This window comes from Lactuca virosa, chromosome 9 (genome assembly GCF_052849685.1).
Source record: "Lactuca virosa cultivar CGN04683 chromosome 9, Lactuca_virosa_CGN04683_v6, whole genome shotgun sequence".
Classification (NCBI taxonomy): Eukaryota; Viridiplantae; Streptophyta; class Magnoliopsida; order Asterales; family Asteraceae; genus Lactuca; species Lactuca virosa.
In genome coordinates this window covers 281679654-281698771 of record NC_136434.1, presented here as the reverse complement: position 1 = coordinate 281698771, position 19118 = coordinate 281679654, and the positions used below count along the sequence as shown (strand labels likewise).

At 39.0% G+C, this 19118-nt stretch overlaps 1 protein-coding gene across 1 annotated transcript; it reads left to right on the top strand.

Annotated features, from left to right (window-relative positions):
* The first annotated feature begins 15630 nt into the window (after window positions 1–15630).
* Window positions 15631–16995, top strand: LOC145140587 (uncharacterized). The gene has a single exon (XM_079074027.1). It carries the CDS (start codon window positions 15631–15633, stop codon window positions 16993–16995), a length of 1365 nt encoding a protein of 454 aa, XP_078930153.1.
* The last annotated feature ends 2123 nt before the right edge of the window (window positions 16996–19118 follow it).

The window sequence follows — 19118 nt, the reverse complement described above, 5'->3', positions numbered from 1 at the left end:
CGGGTATTTTGATGGCTCAAAAGTAATGTGAATGACGCGCTTTGGCCTATAGGTTTGGGAACTCTCGCCTTTGGTCCCCAGATAAGCAAACTGGTCCCTCGGTTGATTGGGATGTATACGAATGCTTACCTAGTCAGGACTTTCGGGCTACCGGCACCTCCCCCTTCTAGTTACTACGCGTCCATTACTATGATCCTACCCAACTAGAGTAGATGACTTTGAATTTCCTATGAGCTCTAAGGAATACATATATGTATATACATTTTGTTAAACAACTTGAGTATGTGTGTGATTTTCAGAGAAAGTGGAGAATATTCACAAGTGTATGCACACATATAAGTGTCAGGAGTAATACGTATGCACATAAGGGAGCAATTAACACACAAAGGTATTCCTAGGATTTTCTAAGTGCGAATTGCATGCAGTTGTGTGTGCATTTTATAAAATAGCATACGAGAGGACCCTAGAGGCTATAGACTAGGTCAAGGCAATTAACCTAATTCTCTATAGTCAAGGGCTCTGATACCAATCTGTCACACCCCGATCCTTGTCGGAATCGATCGAGGCGTGATATATTGTTCAAAGTCTCATGACAACTATGTTATAATATGATTAGATTCAATTAAGTATTAAGTATGCAAACAAGATCCACAACGTACAAATACAAATCCAAATATGAACAACATTTATTACATCAAATTTAAATAGTCTTGTGGATTTCTAAGGCACAACCTATTTTTCATCAACTTCATTCTTCAAATCTGCATCATGGGTAAAAACAGGTCAACTACGAGAGTTGGTGAGTAATCTAATTTTAGTAGAGAAAATTGTGAAGTTGAAACCTTTATAATTGGAAATTTGTTTTCTTTTGAAGTCGGCAAACAATTGTATTTGAGATAACGGTTTATAAATCAAAAATAGATTAACAAATGATAACAACAACAATAAGTCCTCACCCTATATATATATATATATATATATATATATATATATATATATATATATATATATATATATATATATATATATGTAGGATGGAGCATCTAATCATCATACACACTCAACCACGTGCGATCAATCACCTTAGCGTCCCAAGGCGGGGTGGTCAACCCAATAGCGCTATTATTGTCCATAACGTACCTCAAGAATACGGGCATAGTCATGGAGATTAGACTAAAAATGGTAATGCACTACAAGTACATGTAGCGTAAACAAACAATAGTTATACAATTAATGACTCACGTATAAATGTCCCAACACTGTCTCAATTGTGATAAAACAATAAAATGAAGTTGGAATATATTAGAACCACATGATACACCCCAAAAGTATTGAAAATTATAAAGTATGGGGTAGATTACTCACATTAGTCCCAAAACGAAATGCGTGTGTCGTACGATAGACGATTCGGTTCAAAATGACGTAGAACCTAATATAATTAATAGTTTTGGTTTAGGAACTGCTAAACGAGAATGGAGTATTAATACAAATAATTAGACACATATTCTTATATTAGATGAATTAACAATAATTCATTTTGATTATAATATTAAGGTATTTATTTGTTAAATGAATTTTAAATTGAATTACTTACTTTGCATAATTTATTTATATTTTCAATTTAGGCCAGATTTTAATAATTTCTTATTAAAATAATAACTTGCCCAATTATAATTATTTACAGATTTTAACAATTATTTATATGAAATAATCATTAAAATGCATTTTTACATGCTTAAATACTTAGGAAAATAGTTTTAAATAGTAAACAGTATTGAAAAATTATGAAATTACTAGGAAATCATTATTTCATACAATATGAATTACTGTAAAATTTGTATATTTTTATGAACTGTTTTAGTATTTATTTAATATTTTAATAATTAAACAACACAAAATTCGGGAAAAATAGTAAATGATTCTCAAAAAATCTGTAAAATTAACCATAGTTTTATAACATGATGTAGAGCACAGTGTATAAGTTTCAGATATTTGTGACTATGGGAAGTATTTTTTATATATTTCATTATTAATTAATCAATAAAATCATAAATAATAGTAAAAAGTAATATAAATGCATGAAACTTCATATATCATGTTTAATCAGCATACAGGTCATCCCAGAATTTTTTCAGAATTTATTGAATGCAAAATGTATTTTATGTGAATTATTGCCCTACTTTATTGCAATAATTATAACAATTCAATAAAAATAAATTATTTTTTGAAAATTTCCAGAACTTCTTATTTTATTGATGAGATTCTGAGAAAAATCAGGTTTATGCATAAAATGAGTTTTAGATATTTTGGTGGATTTAATTTGTTTCTTGTATGAATATGAAACTTTTAACAACATACCTTGATGAATGCTTCAAGAGGGATGAAGATTTGAGTATAATAGATTGTTCTTGGATGGAATATGAGTATTCTTAGAGGAAATTTCGAGATTGAGAGTGAGAGAAAGAATAGAGAAGGTTTAAGTGGTGAAGAGAATAATGTGTTGGGAGAAAAAGGAAAGGAAAGTGGATGGGAGGTGTGAGTGGGAGACCATGGGAATAATCTTTTTGCTTTTGGTGGTCTTCATAATTTCCCACTAACACAAGCATCTTTTACATAATTAATATAAGAGTTTTATAAAATTTAATGTAAAGTTTATAAAAATAGAGTTTTATAAAATTTAATGTAAAGTTTATAAAAATGGAGTTTTATAAAAGATGAGTTATTATTTGATTATAACAATCTACTTTGATTTGAAGTTTAATTATAACATTCAAGTTTGATTCTTTTAAATTTAATTAGAGCACTATACTTTGATTTGATTTTAATATGGTATCATAATTTAATTTGATTATAGTTATAACGTTGTACTATACTATGTTGCTATTAACGTCAATTTATATCGTAGTGTATGAGTTTCGATCCTATTAGCGTCAAGTAATCTTGAGTAGGGTTTGAATGAGATTGCGAGAGGTTTCGTTTGTGATCTTTTTGAGTGTCCGGCTTCGCAAAGCAAGGTCCATAGACCCCGTTAAGCCATGATTTAGTGTCCTACACAATCCCGATGATTGTGCAATAGTGTTTTATCGCTTTGGTTCATTGTTTAGCACTGTTAAGGCTAAGGAAAATCAAACACATGAACTTTCCAAATGATGTTTTCTCATTAAAATAGCGAATTATACAGTGATTACATAACGTAAACCCTATCATACAAGGGTTAATGGAGTTGACCGGTTTGACTAGTTGACTTTGTTTGACTTTGACTTGACCGAAATTTGATGGTTGTCACATCATCCCCCCGTTAGAGGGAATTTCGTCCCGAAATTTGCATTTTGATTGGGACTTCAAGAGTTTGGAAAAATACATGAAAAACTTTTCGTAGTACAAGAAATTGATTATGGTGAGGAACAACCCTCCTGATGTCACATGATGACCTTGGAAATTTCTTATTGTAACTTGAACGGAGTCAATTTAAAAGGAGTTTATTGTTTTAGGATGATAGAGTATTCTATGTGTGCTTTTATACTCCCTGTTTTATCCTTGGTATTACCACTATGAATATTTTATAATGTAGTTAGCGAGTTCCATCATTACGAATGTTTCAACAAATTTTGACGAAATTTGCATTATAAGTCCTACAAGTTCTTTTATAGTCGATTGACGTAAACTAGTCGTATATCATTAACATTGCAAGGGCATTTTGGATGGGTGACCCCGCCTTAAGCCCACAACCAAACAAGGAACAGGGAATGAGGCGGAATCACACATTCTAAGTCCATAGAATCTTAATGATATATGACCATAATGTTTACACTAGCCCTCATAGATTTCCAGGGCGTAGTATTATTGGGCTAGAAGTAGGAATTGTAGTTCAAAATAAAATAGTTATAGGCCTGCTATCTTCAAACTTGGGCTTTGGCCCCTCCCGATTCCTAATCAGAATGGTCCAATACTCCCAGTTCTCCAAGCGACCAAGCGGTATCAAGAAATCAAAATCGATTCATCCCCATTTTCCCAATTCGCTGCCTATCTCGCCTGCTGTTCGTTTGTCGTTGTCTCGCCAAGTCAGTCGCCTGGTCTCACTCTCGCCAATCGCCATCGCCAAGTGCCCAAGTCCCCATTCTCACTTCACAGAAATCAGGTATGTAATCCCGAGACCCAAATCCTGTTCAGATGTTCTTTCTTTTCTGATTGTAAGATTGTTGATTGTTGGTGTTGGCGTATTGCACTACTGCTGCTGTTTTCTGTCAATCAGTTGCCTATTTATGCGCCACTGATAGATTCACTTGTAGTGCATTATCATTTTTAGTCTAATCTCCATGACTATGCCCGTATTCTTGAGGTACGTTATGGACAATAATAGCGCTATTGGGTTGACCACCCCGCCTTGGGACGCTAAGGTGATTGATCGCACGTGGTTGAGTGTGTATGATGATTAGATGCTCCATCCTATATATATATATATATATATATATATATATATATATATATATATATATATATATATATATATAGGGTGAGGACTTATTGTTGTTGTTATCATTTGCTAATCAATTTTTGATTTATAAACCGTTATCTCAAATACAATTGTTTGCCGACTTCAAAAGAAAACAAATTTCCAATTATAAAGGTTTCAACTTCATAATTTTCTCTACTAAAATTAGATTACTCACCAACTCTTGTAGTTGACCTGTTTTTACCCATGATGCAGATTTGAAGAATGAAGTTGATGAAAAATAGGTTGTGCCTTAGAAATCCACAAGACTATTTAAATTTGATGTAATAAATGTTGTTCATATTTGGATTTGTATTTGTATGTTGTGGATCTTGTTTGCATACTTAGTACTTAATTGAATCTAATCATATTATAACATAGTTGTCATGAGACTTTGAACAATATATCACGCCTCGATCGATTCCGACAAGGATCGGGGTTTGACAGATTGGTATATGAGCCCTTGACTATAGGGAATTAGGTTAATTGCCTTGACCTAGTCTATAGCCTCTAGGGTCCTCTCGTATGCTAGTTTATAAAATGCACACACAACTGCATGCAATTCGCACTTAGAAAATCCTAGGAATACCTTTGTGTGTTAATTGCTCCCTTATGTGCATACGTATTACTCCTGACACTTATATGTGTGCATACACTTGTGAATATTCTCCACTTTCTCTGAAAATCACACACATACTCAAGTTGTTTAACAAAATGTATATACATATATGTATTCCTTAGAGCTCATAGGAAATTCAAAGTCATCCACTCTAGTTGGGTAGGATCATAGTAATGGACGCGTAGTAACTGGAAGGGGGAGGTGCCGGTAGCCCGAAAGTCCTGACTAGGTAAGCATTCGTATACATCCCAATCAACCGAGGGGCCAGTTTGCTTATCTGGGGACCAAAGGCGAGAGTTCCCAAACCTATAGTCCAAAGCGCGTCATTCACATTACTTTTGAACCATCAAAATACCCGACCTTATCAAACGTATCATAAAGGATACACTCCAAAATGGCCAACTCATTGGACTATTAAGTTCCCTAATGGGCCTAGAAGTGGGAAAGAAATGTGAAAACTTAGTTTTGTGGGGGCCCACGCAAGTGCTACATGTTTCACATTTAGTAACCATGGAAAGCCCAAAAGGTGCCCAACACTCCTAACCATGGCCCAACAAGTGTTTTACAATTATTTTACCCAACAATGTCTAAAAAAAAACTTTATTTCCCTAATCAATTTACAAATAACTCACAAGTCCATATGCGTGTTTCTCATAGTTGACATGTTCCTTGTTTGGTTGTGGACTTAGGGTAGACTCATTAGGATCAACAGTCTAATAACATTTTAATTACACATAACTGGGGGCATGTCGAGTGAATCTTAGGAGTGGATCAGACATGGAACAAATCACAAGATTATAATCAAGTTATTCCTACTAAATTCATAAGTCTATTTATATAGACCTCTGGTATAGAGTCGTCAGCGTAGTCGTGTCGGCAATCTAGAATATAGCTAAATACATAATACAAACTATAATACCCAAATTATACAAAATTTTCTGCATAAAAAAATCAATAGACAAACACAATGAAACTAAAAAGCGTATCAATCTATCAAGAGAAAAACACATACAATGTAGATTAAAATCCACTAATTATAACAAAATGGCTAAAAGAAAAGGTAAGGACTAAGGATTGTTAAGTCCTCTCTTCTTATAAATAGCTTTGAAGCAAGCTTGCCTAAGCTTCTTTGTTCTTTCTGTCAATTCCATACCTGGCAATTTGTCCATCATCTTCTTGTGCCCTGCTAACGTCTCTACCTCCTCCTTTAATCCCAACTCCTAGTTTTTTTAGGTAGATGCAATATATTTTTCGTGTGAGTTCATAAAATTTACAATGAGTTAAGCTTATGTACATATAAATTAGAAATCGTAGTAAAACAATTGATTCGATGTGGCATATGCCTAGGGCCTATGTTTATGTTATAAAGAAACTAATAATCAAAATTTTAGAAAATACCAAAACTACTTTGGTTACCAAGTGCATGCATACATGCATGAGTAATGTATAGAAGGTTATTATCGTAGTTTACCTTGGCATTTTGAATGAGGGATCGAAAGCTCTTAAGTTTTCTATGAGGCCATCTGTTTATGTTTAGCTCTCTGCGTCTTTTCTTCAACAATGTTAACCTTATCCCTAGTTCCTTTGCTGCCATGATTATCAGCATCTCAAAGTACTTCGCTATCTCTTCAAACTCCAATGGTCTCAATCTATTTGCCACCTTCCGGCCACCGTGATCAGTGGTGGCAGCACTAGAACTACCTGTAGCCTCACCACCGGATTTACAGTCTTCACTGAAACTAACCAATGGTAAATTACCATCCTCCCAACAATCCCATAAGCTTATGTCTTTAAGGGGATCCAAATCGTGAAACTCATTTCTAGAAATGATGTTTTGATCTTTGTTAAGTACTGTGGAAACGTTCTGATCGAGCACTTCATGCAATTTTTCCGACAACTCGTAATCATGATGGTCGAGCATGTCACCACTGCAAAAATCCAAAAAAAAAAAAAAAAACTCAAGATAATCAAATCCAACACGATGAAAGACTCTTTTTGATCACTACAAATCCAAACCATGTTTTGATCAATATAGACAAAATCACTTTTCTGTGCGAAAGATGGGGTAATGAGTGAAGTTTATATATACCTGAAAAGATCTTGATGATCAAAGTACTGAAACCAATCGAGGTCATCTATAGGGTTTTGATGATCTGCAGGTGGATCCATTTGTGAGGGAGAAGTTAAAAGTTGCGGTAAGAATGTGATGATTTATATAAGTGAAGTGGGAGAAGTAATTAATAACAAATAAAGAGGAAATGAATATATATGGTCTTTGAACTGTAACCTTCTTCTTCAATTCACACACATATACGTATATGTTGCCGCAAATTATGACTTATGTGCCTCATGCATTTAATACATGACATGCCTACCGCATATTCTTGACTTTGAAGCTACGTACCAGTTTCAAATTTCCCCAGTAGCACACTTTTCATTAGAAAGTACTCCAAGTCTTCACACATGAACCAGTTAGAAAGTACTCCAAGTCTTCACACACGAACCAATTAGAAAGTACTCCAAGTCTTCACACATGCAAATTATGACTTGTGTGTCGCTATAGGTAACTAATAAAATTTTATTTTTTAACCCCTTAAATATCAGTACAAGCTTCTAACCTCGACGTTTAAATTCAAAATTTCTTTTGATTACTAAAACTAGCATCGATTCAAGTATATAAACCATGAATCTTGAGAACACGGTAAAACCCAAATAAGTCTTATCATCTATGTAAAAAAACTCAGGGTTTTTACTAGTAAATCTATCAGTGGCGGAGCTTGAACAATTACCTTGGGGGGGGGGGGGGGGGCGAAAATATTATAAACTGAAATTAAAAAAATAAAAACAGATTGTTTTCTAAAAATAAACACCAAAAACACCTAGAAAAAGAATTACAACTCAGCCCGACAACCTTTAATGTCTTTAAAAACAGATTATGAATGATATATTAGTAAGCAGACAACAATTTCTCTTTCAATGTTTTCATCTTTCCCATGATTATATCTAGAAAAATCAAAATGAAGGAACAATTGATCCAATCAAAACAAAATCAAATTCAAAATTAGAACAATAACCAATAACTCATTTAACAATAACCAAATCAATCTTTGTTGTCACTTTTCAGTTTTGTTTGAAGCTGACAAGCTGTTAAGCATAACCAAATCAATAACAAAATCTATAAGTTCATAACTTATAAATCAAATTGGCAAATCGCCAAATCGCAAATGACAGCCAAATTAAAAGGAAACTCAGTAAGACAGTAGTAACGCATAAATATGCAACAAATTGACAGAAAACAGCAGCAGCAGTGCAATACGCCAACACCAACAATCAACAATCTTACAATCAGAAAAGAAAGAACATCTGAACAGGATTTGGGTCTCGGGATTACATACCTGATTTCTGTGAAGTGAGAATGGGGACTTGGGCACTTGGCGAGAGTGAGACCAGGCGACTGACTTGGCGAGACAACGACAAACGAACAGCAGGCGAGATAGGCAGCGAATTGGGAAAATGGGGATGAATCGATTTTGATTTCTTGATACCGCTTGGTCGCTTGGAGAATTGGGAGTATTGGACCATTCTGATTAGGAATCGGGAGGGGCCAAAGCCCAAGTTTGAAGATAGCAGGCCTATAACTATTTTATTTTGAACTACAATTCCTACTTCTATCCCAATAATACTACGCCCCTGGAATCTATGAGGGCTAGTGTAAACATTATGGTCATATATCATTAAGATTCTATGGACTTAGAATGTGTGATTCCGCCTCATTCCCTGTTCCTTGTTTGGTTGTGGGCTTAAGGCGGGGTCACCCATCCAAAATGCCCTTGCAATCTTAATGATATACGACTAGTTTACGTCAATCGACTATAAAAGAACTTGTAGGACTTATAATGCCAATTTCGTCAAAATTTGTTGAAACATTCATAATGATGAAACTCGCTAACTACGTTATAAAATATTCATAGTGGTAATACCAAGGATAAAACAGGGAGTATAAAAGCACACATAGAATACTCTATCATCCCAAAACAATAAACTCCTTTTAAATTGACTCAGTTCAAGTTACAATAAGAAATTTCCAAGGTCATCATGTGACATCAGGAGGGTTGTTCCTCACCATAATCAATTTCTTGTACTACGAAAAGTATTCCACATCTTTTTCCAAACTCTTGAAGTCCCAATCAAAATGCAAATTTCGGGACGAAATTCCCTCTAACGGGGGGATGATGTGACAACCATCAAATTTCGGTCAAGTCAAAGTCAAACAAAGTCAACTAGTCAAACCGGTCAACTCCATTAACCCTTGTATGATAGGGTTTACGTTATGTAATCACTGTATAATTCGCTATTTTAATGAGAAAACATCATTTGGAAAGTTCATGTGTTTGATTTTCCTTAGCCTTAACAGTGCTAAACAATGAACCAAAGCGATAAAACATTATTGCACAATCATCGGGATTGTGTAGGACACTAAATCATGGCTTAACGGGGTCTATGGACCTTGCGTTGCGAAGCCGGACACTCAAAAAGATCACAAACGAAACCTCTCGCAATCTCATTCAAACCCTACTCAAGATTACTTGACGCTAATAGGATCGAAACTCATACACTACGATATAAATTGACGTTAATAGCAACATAGTATAGTACAACGTTATAACTATAATCAAATTAAATTATGATACCATATTAAAATCAAATCAAAGTACAATGCTCTAATTAAATTTAAAAGAATCAAACTTGAATGCTATAATTAAACTTCAAATCAAAGTAGATTGTTATAATCAAATAATAACTCATCTTTTATAAAACTCCATTTTTATAAACTTTACATTAAATTTTATAAAACTCTATTTTTATAAACTTTACATTAAATTTTATAAAACTCTTATATTAATTATGTAAAAGATGCTTGTGTTAGTGGGAAATTATGAAGACCACCAAAAGCAAAAAGATTATTCCCATGGTCTCCCACTCACACATCCCATCCACTTTCCTTTCCTTTTCCTCCCAACACATTATTCTCTTCACCACTTAAACCTTCTCTATTCTTTCTCTCACTCTCAATCTCGAAATTTCCTTCAAGAATACTCATATTCCATCCAAGAACAATCTATTATACTCAAATCTTCATCCCTCTTGAAGCATTCATCAAGATATGTTGTTAAAAGTTTCATATTCATACAAGAAACAAATTAAATCCACCAAAATATCTAAAACTCATTTTATGCATAAACCTGATTTTTCTCAGAATCCCATCGATAAAATAAGAAGTTCTGGAAATTTTCAGAAAATAATTTATTTTTATTGAATTACTATAATTATTGCAATAAAGTAGGGAAATAATTCACATAAAATACTTTTTGCATTCAATAAATTCTGAGAAAATTATAGGGTGACCTGTATACTGATTAAACATGATATATGAAGTTTCATGCATTTATATTACTTTTTCCTATTATTTATGATTTTATTGATTAATTAATAATGAAATATATAAAAAATACGTCCCTTATTCACAAATATCTGAAACTTATACACTGAGCTCTACATCATGTTATAAAACTATGGTAAATTTTACAGATTTCTTGAGAATCATTTACTATTTTTCCCGAATTTTGTGTTGTTTAATCATTAAAATATTAAATAAATACTAAAACAGTTCAGAAAAATATACAAATTTTACAGTAATTCATATTGTATGCAATAATGATTTCCTAATAATTTCATAATTTTTCAATTCTGTTTACTATTTAAAACCATTTTCATAAGTATTTAAGCATGTAAAAATGCATTTTAATGATTATTTCATATAAATAATTGTTAAAATCTGTAAATAATTATAATTGGGCCAATTATTATTTTAATAAGAAATTATTAAAATCTGGCCTAAATTGAAAATATAAATTAATTATGCAAAGTAATTAATTCAATTTAAAATTCATTTAACAAATGAATACCTTAATATTATAATCAAAATGAATTATTGTTAATTCATCTAATATAAGAATATGTGTCTAATTATTTGTATTAGTACTCTATTCTCGTTTAGCAGTTCCTAAACCAAAACTATTAATTATATTAGGTTCTACGCCATTTTGACCCGAACCGTCTATCGTACGACACACACATTTCGTTTTGGGACTAATGTGAGTAATCTACCCCATATTTTATAATTTTCAATACTTTTGGGGTGTATCATGTGGTTCTAATATGTTCCAACTTCATTTTATTGTTTTATCACAATTGAGACATTGTTGGGACATTTATACGTGAATCATTAATTGTATAACTATTGTTTGTTTATGCGACATGTACTTGTAGTGCATTATCATTTTTAGTCTAATCTCCATGACTATGCCCGTATTCTTGAGGTACGTTATGGACAATAATAGCGCTATTGGGTTGACCACCCCGCCTTGGGACGCTAAGGTGATTGATCGCACGTGGTTGAGTGTGTATGATGATTAGATGCTTCATCCTATATATATTTATATATATATATATATATATATATACATATGTATATATAGGGTGAGGACTTATTGTTGTTGTTATCATTTGTTAATCAATTTTTGATTTATAAACCGTTATCTCAAATACAATTGTTTGCCTACTTCAAAAGAAAACAAATTTCCAATTATAAAGGTTTCAACTTCATAATTTTCTCTACTAAAATTAGATTACTCACCAACTCTTGTAGTTGACCTGTTTTTACCCATGATGCAGATTTGAAGAATGAAGTTGATGAAAAATAGGTTGTGCCTTAGAAATCCACAAGACTATTTAAATTTGATGTAATAAATGTTGTTCATATTTGGATTTGTATTTGTATGTTGTGGATCTTGTTTGCATAATTAGTACTTAATTGAATCTAATCATATTATAACATAGTTGTCATGAGACTTTGAACAATATATCACGCCTCGATCGATTCCGACAAGGATCGGGGTGTGACATTCAACATACTAACTTGACCGTCAGAGCGTCTTTCCGGGACCTCCTCCCGGAAAACGGCTAACGAGTTTCTTCCTTGTGTGACCTCTCAGGCTTAAGGAATGATGAATCCTTCTTACGACAAGTGGTTCGGAGCCAGGTTGCATCATTTGGCGCCATACGTTTGTATGATAACAGATACGCAAACCCTTTACTCTTTGTCCCCTCATGCAACCAACCATGGCGGAAAAAGCAACCGGAGAACCATCGGAGCCGCCACACAGTCCGATACATCCAATGGGACCGCTGAAGGCAGTTGACACCCCAATCGTCTCACTCCCCGGAGAACAACCGCCATTCCTCGAAGCACCATCGTCATCAGGGGACCCGTCGCCAAACCTTGAAACCATACCAGCTCCCGGCGGCCCACCGCCACACATTGCAACGGCTACGCCACGAGATTCACCCTTAACTCCTATCACCACCATTACACATACTACCTTACCCCAAAACCAGCCGATATTCACCTCGCCGTTTCTATTCTTCAACACCATTACCCCTCATGGCACCCAAATAACACCCATCACACCCCCCACAAATAACCTATACGCACACGACACCATGTTTAATACGAGCGTCACATCACAACCACGGAACCACCAGTTACTAAAATCAGGCACCACACCAACGATGTCATCTTCTTTTTACCAGCAAACACCCATAGCCCAACAGCCGATACCCATGGCCCAACAGCAAACACCCATAGCCCAACAGTCGATATCTATGGCCCAACAGCAAACACCCATAGCCCAACAGCCAATAACCATGGCCCAACAGCAAACACCCATAGTCCAACAACCAATACCCATGACCCAACAACAGACGCCCTTAATCCAGCAACAAATCCCTTTGACATATAATCTCCAAACCCTGAACCAGCTACTTAACCAGTACGGCTTACCGATACCAGATCTGAGTGCCTACAACAACACGCTCGTGCAACCTTTCCTGGCAATGCAACAACTAGGATACCATTTCAACCAGCAAATCCCAACCCAAGATTGCTCGTCACGAAGCGTTCTGTCGTCGTTCGTCAAGGAACTCTTGGAATATGAAATCCCCAACACTGCTAAACTACCCCACCTTAAGACGTATGACGGAACTACCGACCCAGATAGCCATATCGATACGTACGAGTGGACCATGACGTCTCTCAAGTTAGATGAGAGATTCTGGTGTGCGTACTTCCCCAGTACCTTGGACGGTAACGCAGGAACATGGTTCAAAATGCTACGACCGGGCAGCATTAGAAACTTCAGCCAGTTGAAATACCTGTTCCTAACGAACTTCATGCAACTCTGGAAATACAAAGGCGATTGCCACTCAATCATTGGGTGCAAACAAAGGGAAGGAGAGTCAGTCAAGGACTACTTCGCCAGATTCACCAAGGCTATGTTAGATGTCCCAGGTCACGATGAAGGGCTAATCGCGGGTGCATTTACCTGGGGACTGTTGCCGGGATTGTTATCCCAAAAAACTCATGGGCAAACAACCCAAAACAAGGGCCGAACTAAAAGAACGAGTTGAGCGCTACCTACGCCAAGAAGAAGGTGAAGCGTCAAAGCAGGCGTACGTCAATGCCATGACAACTTTTGCTGGGAGGCGTAATAACTACCCCACAATCCCCCTCGACCCCCGGGGAAGTAACAGATTCATGAGTCGAGACAGGCGACTGCCAAGCTGTTTTCGACCTTTCTCTAGGGACGATAGGCGGGGTAGACGGACAAAAGTATACACGGTCGATGAGAAGCCAGCAGCAAAAGGCACTAAAATGCAGTACTGCGAGTACCGCAAGAGTCGAACACATGACACAATCAATTGCGCGGTGCTAAAAAGGGAAATCGAAGAAAAACAACTGAAAGGCAATGTGGTAGAAATCGCCAAAAGTCTACGAGCAAAGTTCGACGCAGACAACCTAAAAGACGCTCCCAGAAAAATGGAGCAAAAACTGGAGATTCTAACAATCCACCACAAAAGGGGGAGGGCGGAGCGTATGAAGGGCACGTGAGACATCACAGGGGCAATGTAGGGGCTGACATTCGCCATGCACGACCCACGCCCAACCGGGTGGAATGGGAACGACCCCCTGGTCATTTAGGGATCAATCAAGAATGCAGTCATCCACCGGGTATACATCGACACCGGAAGCTCAGCAGGCATCATCTATGGGCACTGTTTCAGACTGTTGCCAAGCACGTGGAAAGAAGGCTTAAGGCCAACCACCGGCCAACTCACGGGATTCACCGGGCACAGCCTATGGCCGCTAGGTACGATCCACTTACCATTCACACTAGTCAGTCAGGACAAAACTAGACGACGAACTGCCCTAATCGACTTCGTAGTCATACGACACCCCTCGGAACACAACATCATATTGGGGCGCCCAACCCTATTAAGATTCAGAGCAGTCTCATCGACGGTCCATGGGATAGTCAAATTCAGCACAAGTCAGGGACCGGGCGTAGTTCTGGCCACACCACCAAAGGAACTCAAATGTTACGAAATCATGCAACCAAATGACATCTCAGCAGAGACCAAAAGGCCAAAACCAGATCTGTCGGACGGGGGAGAAGTGGTCAACAGGGAGCACCCAGACCAATGGGTGACCGTAGGGACGACCCTCCCTGCAAAAACAAGAGAAGTACTGGTCCTACTACTACAAAGGCACAAACATGTGTTTGCATGGACCCCCGCTGACATGGTAGGGGTCGATCGAGGAATTATAGAACACAAGTTGATGATAAAGCCAGGAACCAAGGAGATGAAGCAAAAGAAGCGGGTCCAGGGAGGGGATCGAAACAAGGTAATCAACATGGAAGTGGCAAAGCTAACCAGCACAGGAATTCTCAGAGAAGCAATTTTCCCCACATGGATCGCCAACCCGGTAATGGTGAGGAAAAGTGACGGTATCTGGTGCATGTGCATTGACTACTCCGACCTGAACAAAGCGTGTCCCAAAGACTGTTACCCGCTACCAGAAATAGACCAAAAGGTAGAGTCTTTGCAAGGTTTCCAATGGAAGTGCTTCCTAGATGCATACAAAGGATACCACCAGATAATGATGAACACAAACGATGAAGATAAAACGGCTTTCTACACGGATCATGGCACTTTCTGTTATACAAAAATGCCGTTTGGACTAAAAAATGCAGGGGCAACCTATCAGCGGCTCGTGGATTCCCTGTTCATCAACCAAATCGGTCGGAACATTGAAGTCTATGTCGATGATATGGTCATAAAAAGCCCGGACGAGAACATGCTACTACGAGATGTAGAAGAAACGTTACAGACTCTGGAGAAGGCTAGGATGAAATTAAACCCCGGCAAGTGCACTTTTGGAGTCGAGGAGGGTCAGTTTTTGGGATACTATGTAACGAAGGAAGGGATCCAGCCAAGCCCAATCAAGGTAAATGAGCTAGAGGAAACACCTTCACCCTGCACGCTGAGGGATGCATAAGCCTTGAATGGAAAGCTGATCGCACTCAGTCGGTTCATCTCCAAGTCGGCTGAAAAAGCCATGCCACTGTTCAACATGCTGAAAGGGTGCATAGAGAAAAACAACTTTAAATGGACCACAAAAGCCGAATCGACACTGCAAGAGATAAAGAAAGTACTCCACGCACTCCCCACTCTGGCCAGCCCGATACCCGGAGAGGTATTACAAGTGTACCTGTCCACATCAAAAGATGCAATTTCGTCGGTGCTAACGGTCGACAGACAGGGACGCCAACTACCGGTATATTTTGTGAGTCGGGCACTACAAGGACCGGAGATGAACTACCCGGTCATCGAAAAACTGGTGCTCTCCTTAGTCTATGCAGCACGGAGACTCCGTCGGTACTTCCAGGCCCACCAAATAGAGATATTGACAAATTACCCGATCAAACAAATACTCCTGAAGCCAGAGACGTCGGGACGACTTGCAAAATGGGCCATGGATCTAGGAGAGCACGACATCACCTACCACCCCAGAGCAAGCATCAAAGGGCAAGCCCAAGCGGATTTCCTGCTCGAAGTCCCAGGAGAACTCCAGCAGGAAGCAACCAAGGCAGACAATCAAGTGCGCTCGAAGAAAGAGGACAACCAACGGTGGACTCTTTACACAGATGGGGCCTCCAGCAAAGAAGGATCAGGTGCAGGGCTGATCCTAACTAGCCTAATGGGAGAAGAACTCACATGTGCCTTACGCTTCGATTTTCACACGTCCAACAACGAGGCAGAATATGAAGCCCTCTTGGCCGGCCTCAGATTAGTGGTAACAATGGGGGCGGAGAGAGTCACAGCCCTGACCGACTCGCGCTTGGTGGCTAACCAGGTGACATGGGAGTTGGAAACAAAAGACAAGCGAATGGAGAAATATGTCAAAGCAGTACAACAAATTACGAGTACCCTAAAGAGCTTTGAGATAAAACAAATATCGAGGGGAAGTAATAAGAGAGCAGATGCCCTCAGCAAACTGGCGTCAACATGCCTTAGACATCTCTCAAAGGAAGTATTGGTGGAAGTACTGAAAGAAAGGAGCATCGACGAGCGGCAGGTTAATTCCCTGTCAATAGCACAACCCAACTGGATGACGCCCATCATAGACTACCTACAGCATGGCATACTTCCTGACGACCACGCGGTGGCTCGGAAGACAAGGATACGAGCCCCACAGTACGCGATGATAAAAGGGACGTTGTACAGGAAGGGCCATACGGCTCCGTGGCTCAAGTGCACAGATGGAGCAGCAGGAAAGCTGGCCCTAAAAGAACCCCATGCAGGGTCGGCCGGAGCTCACGAGGGAGCAAGAGCGCTCACAGGCAAGGTATTACGCATGGGCCTCTACTGGCCAGATATACACCAGGATGCGGTCGAGCTAACACGGACCTGCATGGAGTGACAGACTTTCTCACCAACGCAAGAAGTCCCGCCATCGAAGTTAACAAGCATAGTTAGCCCCTGGCCTTTCTACCAATGGGGAATCGATATAGTCGGTCCTTTCCCAGAAGCACCTGGGAAAGTAAAATTCTTAGTTGTGGCGGTCGACTACTTTACGAAGTGGATAGAAGCAGAGCCAATGGCATGCATCAATAGGAAACAAGTAATCAAGTTTGCCTGGAAAAACATCGTGACAAGATTTGGGATACCAAGGGTCCTGATCAGCGACAATGGCCTGCAGTTCGCAGAAAACCCCTTTAGGGATTGGTGCAAAGAAAAGGGAATAGAGCGAAGGTCCATATCCGTGGCGCACCCTCAGGCCAACGGGCAAACAGAGGTGTCTAATAGCACACTGGTACAAGGGATCAAAAAACGTTTGGACAAAGCAAAAGGCAACTGGGTAGATGAACTGCCGGAGGTTCTCTGGTCATATCGAACCACACCACGAACCAGAACGAAAGAGACACCATTCTGCCTAGCTTATGGAGCCGAAGCGATGCTACCGGCAGAAATAATGGTAGGATCAATACGCACGGAATATTACAGGGAACTGGAAAACAGCGAAGGCCTAAGGGAAAACTTGGATCTCTTGGAAGAACGACGCGAATGCTCAAGCATACGCTAAGCCTCCTATAAGAAGGAAGTGGAAAGATACTACAATCAGCGAGTAAGAAACAAGGCGTTCCGAGTAGGAGACTATGTTTTACGAAAAAACGAAGTCAGCCACGCCCAACCCCGGGGGAAGTTAAGTCAAACCTGGGAAGGACCATACAAGGTAATTGAGGCGCACCGCAACGGCTCCTACTCCATTAAAACTCCGGAGGGGAGGCAGATACCCAGGACATGGAACACAAGGAACTTAAGGAAGTTCCACGTCTAAGAAATGACAGAACCCTATACAGAAGGGAAGTCGAAGGCACACAGTCTCCAAGCAAAGTCGTAAACCCCTAAGCAGTAGGGAAAATGGGGAAAACATCTCAGGGCCGGACTGATCACCCGAACCAATAGATGGACTCTCAGAGAAGTCCAATAGGAAATTATTGTATGAAACAACCATGTAGCAGAAATACATAAATAAAAGAACATGCATTATCTTTAGCACGTAAGGCAGTGAGCACATCTAACATTCTAGCAAATATAGCATAAAGGATACTCAGTGAATCCAAGATACAACATACATAAACATAGAAAATATAATATAGAAGAAGGCCTAACAAGTGATCAACCTACATAGGCGGTTCGATACAATTGATAAAAAGCATAACAGTTCAGCAATTAAAGATAGACCATTGTCTGGTTACACGCAAAAGCCTTAGAGGCCGCAAGCTAAGAACATCAAAACAAAGGCCTCAGAGGCCATAAAATGACTAAAAGACAACAACACAAAAGCTTCAACAAGATTTTTTCACACCCCAGAAGGGTAGCTCTAGAAAGCTTCACCGCCACCCCCACCAGCACCACCAACGCCATCCCCACCAGCACCACCACCGCCACTCCCGCCAGCACCATCGCCACCACTCCCACCAACACCATCACCGCCATCGCCACCAGTACCTGCACCCAACTCGCCCACACCTTCCTCACCATCATCAAAAGTACACAATGCTCTCACCCCATCGACGTCCAAATCACCTAATCCAAGCAAGCCACCGAAATCCATAGTTGCGAAGGCCAGTAAAGCATCATCCAAGACTGAAGAATGACTGGACCGTGAGTCGCTAGCCGAAGGGTCGTACATCCCGGCATCAACTTGGGCTTTCAAATTCGCCCAACCCGACTCCTCGCCAGCGACAAAAGCAGCATGTCGAATGCGACTAATACCACCAACTCAGGGTGCTCAAGGAGTTTGTCCATCACGTGTACAAGGCCCACCTGAAGGAGCCAACTACGGTGTGCCTTCAACACCTCTACCTCCCGCTCGCGGTCGACAACATCTCGCTCCAAGCTCTCGTTTTGAATCATCAAACCTTCATTTGCCTGGGTCAAAGACTCCACTTGACCCTCCAAAACACCATGAACATCCTCCAACAACGACTTCCCCGAAACCAAAGACCTGTTCTCATCCTCCAGCCGAACAACCATAGC